Source organism: Fragaria vesca, linkage group LG6, assembly GCF_000184155.1.
Source record: "Fragaria vesca subsp. vesca linkage group LG6, FraVesHawaii_1.0, whole genome shotgun sequence".
Lineage (NCBI taxonomy): Eukaryota > Viridiplantae > Streptophyta > Magnoliopsida > Rosales > Rosaceae > Fragaria > Fragaria vesca.
In genome coordinates, this window is record NC_020496.1 from 29221482 (window position 1) to 29228280 (window position 6799).

Below are 6799 nucleotides of genomic sequence, written 5' to 3' on the forward strand. Positions count from 1 at the left end.
ACACAGAAGAATAGTTATCGTGGAGCCAGCAATCAAATACGTATCTGAAATCATGAGGCATGCGTGAAGCAATTGAAGTTGCCAGCGGCTAACAAGAAGTTGTTTTGAAAAGTTGTTAATTAGAGTAAAATGTTCCAGATTACCTACAGTATCTATCACTAGCTATCATGCAAGCATTTGTAGCTGCTACCATTGACCTGGACTCGGACTCTATTGACTATGTATCGTGCTTGTCTTTGCTGATAGATAAGTTTCAAACTTTCAATTTAATTGTTTGAAGATTGCCGAGTCCATTTTATTTGTTAAGCTGATCGACGTCAAATCTTAGACATATGCCTAGTCAAGTCGATGGTCATATTTTGCGTTCGTTTACGTATAATGACGCAATGAAACCAAGAAAAGAGAATTGCCAGGTACGAATTAAGTTAAGCTAAACAAACAAGCTAGAAGACCAATGACAATATCACAAATCAAAGAGACAAAATAAGCAGTTGATCGAAGAACATCCAAATCATGCGTTGTGTACGAAGTCTAAAATCAAAGATTCATGATGATAGATATAGAATGTTGCACACATACGCGGAAATAAGTACATATATCATGGGATGGTCAGTGAAATCGGCTCCCCATCAATTGACAGTATTGCTTGAATACTAGTACGTAAATCAAACTGGAAAATTAACTCCAGTTAGGATTATTGGGTCGTTTGGTTTGGGTGCATATATATGTTTGTTGACATTCCAGTTATGATATTCCTACCAACTCCAAAATGATCAGTGCTCGATCGTAGTGCATCGAAGCTTTTTTATATACGAAAATCTCTTAACTAGTCTCACCGTTACATGGAAGATCGATTTGGACCCTAAACCCTAGTTGGGACGATATAATATCTAGCTGGCGTGGAACGATAGATCTATGAATCATCTACTATAAATTGTTGGGTTTCCCAAATTCTTTTGAATTCATTTTAAGTTTCGCAGAACATAACATGCTAGACGGCAGCAAGCAGAATTTCTTGACTCTAGCCACTGCATGCGAACATCAAGGATAATATGATTATATGAATGCTACAATTCGTTCATGGTTATTGATGTACTAATTTATTTATCTGATTCAATTATACAAGATCAGGCAGTATTAACTTATTGGATCCAAGAGTACCGACTTCTATTTGCCATATTTAGCCTTGTAATCAGCCCAGAGCTGATCAACGTTCTTCCCCAAGATATCAGCAAAGTAGTTAACACTATAACCAGTCTTTAACTTGTTGTTCAATTCTGCAACAAACCCATCTTTCAAACTAGTACAGTAATCCAAAAACCTAGCGGTAACATCATAACCCTGGTCCCAGCGATCTCCTTCACCTGGCTGAACCCAGTGACTCGGTGCATACCCAGCCCTCAACCTCACAAAGTCTGCAATGCCCTCAATCAATCCACCTGGGATGGCTTGACCATTCCCATTCCACTGCCATACGTGCGTCGATTCATGGTAGAGCACCCCCGTAATCTCCTTTTTCACGTCGCCTGAAAGAACAAGGGTATCAAACAATCGTCATTAATTGCCACAGGAAATATAAATACTTGGCGTTTGAAAACACTGAGATATTAACTAATTAGGAGAGCAGAATGACATAATAGAGCCAGTTTATCGAAATGTTAGTACCTGAGTAGCCTGCTATGTAGCTGGCGCTAACATGAATCTCACCGCCGGAAGCATACGCCACGCCGTCCATATTGTCGATGAACAAGCTGACTTTGTCTACGCTCTTTCTATCTGCAGCTGTGCTTTGTTGGAAGACTTTCCATATGAAGTCTGCCGCAGAGGCTAGGGTTTGCAAGCTATAGTCTGCTCCGATGTCGTTGTTAAATCGGACGGCACCGGCACTAGATCCAGCGGTGTTGGTGACTGCATAGTCGACTGCATCCGCGGCGTGAATGCCTGCAAGTGTTATGAGAAGGGAGAAGAGAAAAATATTGTTTTGAGCCATATCTATCTGGAAAGAAGCTTTGTACGTTCTTGACTTCTTGGTTTTGGGGTTTGTCCAGAATTTGCTAACTCTATCGTTTATATAGAGATAAATTTTCTACACTAACTCAAAGTCTCAAACAATATTGAAAATCATCTTTGTAATATCTGGGACGGATGATTGTAGTGGTTAGTACCCAGAAATTAAGGGCATGCATTGACCTTGACTTGGACTGAATCTTATTGTTGCCGACTTGGAATTTGAATACCAGCATGGTTCATATATGGTTGGAATTGCCCGGTCCACTTTGATATACATTGGAATATAAAGAATTAGAGATACATAAAAGTTTGGTCGATCAATGTTCATAATATAGTCTTTTCGGTTGGTTTAGTTCACTAAATTGTTCATCACTTCGTGTATAATTGAAATCAAGAAAAGAGAATTACCAGAGGCTAGCTAGTTAACCTAACCAAACATGAAATCCAATAACAAAATGACAGTGTAAAGAGACAAAATTAGCTGAAGATATAGTTGTCTGAAACGAACTAAATGACAAAAGTAATGAGACAAAATTAGCGTAAGAGAACCTTCCCCACTAATTATGTTGTATACTAGTCTAAAATGTAAGATTGGATCATGTTATAAGTTGTCGAAATCAAATGCATATAAAGAATATATTGCATGTTGGTGTATTATTATTGAGGAATGGAGATATCTAATATTGGTGTTCACGTCTGCTTTAATGCTTTAAATTATATGGACTATTTGTATGTTTTATTTACCAGCTTTTCTTTTGGTTTGTACAAGAGATGGGATACCCTATTTTTTTTTTTCTTAATTTCTGTCTCGTATTGTTTCGTATTCGAACTATGTACATAATTTTTCTTGTTTTTAGTTAAAATAAAATCCGAACGTGAGACTAAGCCTCCCAGCTGAAAAGAATGCATATAAAGAATACTATACGCATGTATCGAAATTAACTCCTATCCTAAGTTAAAAAACCACCCCTCCTAACGCCAGATGAGTTTTGGTTGGAACTTACTTGGAAGCAGTGGCGGACGCAGAAAATTTTGTAAGTGGGGGCAAAATATAAAAATAAAATAATTGAGGCTAAGGAGCCTCCAGAGACGACTCAATGTCCATTTCCACTTCCACTCCATTAATTTTGTAGCTCTTCATGTAGCTAATTTGTATTATTCTGAAAGATATCGAAGTCTTTTTTACCATTTATATAAAATCCTAATGAAGCACTATAAAATTACAAGCTTTCTAACTTCGAAACTTCAATATATGAATTCAAGTTCAACCGGACCCCTCAAAACCAAAAATCTAATAAGAAAAAGATCAACTAAATTGATACCCAACACCAGAAATCTAGAGAATCATTTATCAGACTATCTGGGATATAATAAGAAAAAGATTAACTAAATTGATACCCAAAACCAGAAATCTAGAGAATCATTTATCAGACTATCTGGGATATATTCCTTTGTGGGTTAGCAGATTTTGAAACAATAGATGTATATGTTAAATCATGGAAGATGATTAGCAGGAAAGAAAGTTCACTGGGGGCAACTGCCCCACTCGACCCCTCTGCGTCCGCCTATGCTTGGAAGAACCAATTATTATGAAATAACGAGCTATACATTCAGTCATTCAACTAACAGCCTTGATGTAACCGTTAAAGGAGTTGTAGAGCCGATTTTGTGTGATTCAAGTTTGTCAACAACAACAACAAAAGTTATCAAAACGTTGTTGTTCAAGTGATTCTTTTTATTGATAACTTTTTTCTTGTGTTGGTTATTGTAACAAAAGGATATACAAAGAAAAACAAAATAGAAGAGACACCATATATATAAAATTGATTTATAGCTTCATAATTTTCAGCCTAACTACTGTAGAGACATAAGCCCCACATCTTATTCATGATAGTAAGCAGTATTAATTACGGTACATGCTAAGCTTTAGTTCCCAAATTTGGCTTTGTAGTCCTTCCAGAGCTGATCAACTGTCTTCCCGAGCAGCTGGTTAAAGAAACTGTCACTGTAACCGTTTCTCATCTTCTTGTTAAGTTCTGCCACAAACCCTTTCTTGAGGCCATTGCAATAGTCTAGGAATCGTGCAGTAATCGAATACCCTTCATCCCAACGCTGACCCTGGCCGGGTTTCACCGACCCATTAGGAACATAGTTGGCCTTCAACCTCACAAAATCTGCAATCCCTTCTATTAAGCCACCCGGAGCTTGACCCTTACCGTTCCACTGCCATACGTGTGTCATCTCGTGGAACAACACTCCATTGAAGTCCGTTTTGATATCGCCTTTTATGCCCTGGATGCAAGACATTTTAAGTAACATACAGTAAAACCGCGATAATTTAATACTCGATGAAGTTAGGAGTAATTTAGACCTGTATGTATTTAGCCCCGACGTGAATCTCATCGTTGATAGTATAGGCGATGCCATCCATGTCATCGACGAACAAGCTTACTCGAGCCACGCTCTTTCTGTCGGCGGCTGCGGTTTCCTTAAAGAGGTTCCAGATGAAATCTGTGGCGGCTCTCATCCTTTGCTGGGTGTAGTTCCTCCCGAGCTGGTTTCTAAAGCGGACTCCGCCGGGGGTGTTGAGAGCCCGGTTAAAGACGACGAACTCGACTGCATGGGTTCCATGAAGAGTAGCTAGGGCTAAGACAGAGGCAAGGATGAAAGACAAGAGAAAACGAGCCATGGCGATTGGTTTTAACTGTAGTAGCTAACAAGGGATAGTACGTAACTAACAAGGGATCTAGTTGCATGCTGATGGAAATGTCTGATCTTTGTTGCTTATATAGAGTTCGTTTCATGAGACATCGGAAGGATCAAGGTGATCTCAGTCAAATCATAAGGAGCCAGGTATGCATGTAACGATCGAGTAAATTAATCCAGGCTAATTGTTTTAGGACTTACGTATATATATTGAAGAGGAAGTGAAATGCTATATTTTACGGAAAGCGCTGGACTACGCCGAAGTACCGTACGCTACTGTGGTCCCGAGACGCGTGGCAGTTTTTTCACCGTAGAGATGATTTTCGAGGGGCAGCGATGTGATTTCCCGGTTCACGGCCGTTCCGGTCGACAGCTACGTCGTCTGGTTAAAAGCTGGTATCCGACTCTGGGGTTGTCAGCCACGTGTCCGCCAACGAGAGGGCGAATTGGCGGCAATTGAAGAAGGTGTTTGAAATCGATTAATTGAAGAAGGGGTTGAAGCTGGAACAGAGCGTTGTCCACGATTTCGACATTGAAAGAGGCGCGTTTTTGCTCACAAGTTGAAATTGATGAATTGATGAATGGGTTGAAGCTGGAAATTGCAAGACAGAGCGAATCGGCCGCGAAGCCGAGCGCAGAGGCTGCTCCGTCCACCTCTCTCGCTCGACCAATACGATGCCGTAATGCTCTTCCCTTCCTTTTTTCATTAAAATGATTCGCTGTAGTTTTCGTTGTTTCTACCACTGGACAGGGTGACACTCCCGATTCCATGGTGTTTGCTTCTCTAAATTTCAATATGTTAGTATGTGATCAATTCGTTAACTTCATGGATATATATATATATATATATATACACATGTATATATACCCTTCTAACGAGGATCCCTATTTTAAGCCATTTATAGGGATATGGTATTACACAAACTTCCCGATTATAATTTTACATCTCCACCGTTCATATCTTAGGTCTATATGAGTAGATCACCTCTACAAAATTTCATATGATTTGGTGATCGTTAAGGCTTTCAAAAGTTCAATTTAGTTTTAATGACCTTCAACGGTTTTAGTTTGACATAAGCTAGATCGTTCAAGATTATTAAAACTAAATCAAACTTTGATAGCCTTAACGATCATCAAATCATATGAAATTTTGTAAAGTTGATCTACTCATATAGACCTAAGATATGAACGGTGGAGATGTAAAAATTCAATTGGGAAGAGGTGTAATGCCCTATCCCTAGAAAGTGGCCAAAAATAGGGATCCCTCAATGGAAGGGGGCTGTGTATATATATATATATATAATTATTTATTTCTGTATATGCAGGGATTTTGGAAATATCTATTGCAGAGAAATCTAAGTTTGCAGGCATTCAGATTAGTATAATTTCGGTTGTTTTGCTGTCGAAAACGATGTACTTGAAGATCGGACAGTTCGTTTGCAGCTTTGGTAAGAATACGTATTCGCATTCCATTTATTGAATCATATGATGTTGCAGCTCTATGGGTTAAGATGAATATGTAGGTCCAGGATATGATTCTCTTGACGAGCATGGTTATTTGGAAGTGTTCAAGGCTGTTAGTGCAGCATAGTTCTTGCTTTGTTCATCTTTTGTATACTTGATGTATATATTTGTTTATGCAATTGCCATTGTATTAATCTGGAGACATTACATTAACTTTAGAGTAGTTTGCAGGGCAAGAGAGATTTAGGAGTCTCATTCAAACTACATTAGGGATTCTTCTGTTGATCCTTTTAATTTTATCTATTAGGATTAAGAAATTCTACTTTTGAGTCTCAATTCTGTTTTGCCTATATGCCATTGTGATTAATCATTCTTGAGTTTCTCGTTTAGTTTTCATTTGTTTTCTGAATCAATTTGCTCCAAGTTTTCTGCCATCTAACGGTGAACTTCATGTGACAGGATGCTAAAGGGTAAAGGATAGACAAATAAATAGAACCAACAATGCTCAGAAGAAGAAAGCTGTACTAAAATCTATATTTGAAAGAGATCGAGAAGGCTGTTAAGAAAGTAATGAAGCGTGAAAGAAAAATTTGGGGAACTCAATCCGTAAAATTGCTAT

General features: G+C 38.5%; 2 protein-coding genes across 2 annotated transcripts; both read right to left on the bottom strand.

The window, feature by feature from the left end:
* Nucleotides 1-945: 945 nt before the first annotated feature.
* Nucleotides 946-2034, bottom strand: LOC101291548. Its single transcript, XM_004304007.1, has 2 exons — nucleotides 1666-2034; nucleotides 946-1526 (listed from the first exon to the last, which is right to left on the bottom strand). Exons 1-2 carry the CDS (start codon nucleotides 1988-1990, stop codon nucleotides 1168-1170), a joined length of 684 nt encoding a protein of 227 aa, XP_004304055.1. The 5' UTR covers nucleotides 1991-2034; the 3' UTR covers nucleotides 946-1167.
* Nucleotides 2035-3936: 1902 nt separating this feature from the next.
* LOC101310442 lies at nucleotides 3937-4699 on the bottom strand. The gene is made up of 2 exons (XM_004305912.1): nucleotides 4382-4699; nucleotides 3937-4302 (listed from the first exon to the last, which is right to left on the bottom strand). The coding sequence occupies exons 1-2, from the start codon at nucleotides 4697-4699 to the stop codon at nucleotides 3937-3939; spliced, it is 684 nt and encodes a 227-aa protein (XP_004305960.1).
* Nucleotides 4700-6799: the final 2100 nt, after the last annotated feature.

Excerpts from the sequence above, each read along its gene's own strand:
- LOC101310442 (XM_004305912.1), bottom strand. The coding sequence starts at position 4,699 with ATGGCTCGTTTTCTCTTGTCTTTCATCCTTGCCTCTGTCTTAGCCCTA. Across the intron at positions 4,303-4,381 it reads TCGGGGCTAAATACATACAG|GGCATAAAAGGCGATATCAA; the intron begins GTCTAAATTACT and ends TCTTGCATCCAG.
- LOC101291548 (XM_004304007.1), bottom strand. The coding sequence starts at position 1,990 with ATGGCTCAAAACAATATTTTTCTCTTCTCCCTTCTCATAACACTTGCA. Across the intron at positions 1,527-1,665 it reads CTACATAGCAGGCTACTCAG|GCGACGTGAAAAAGGAGATT; the intron begins GTACTAACATTT and ends TTGTTCTTTCAG.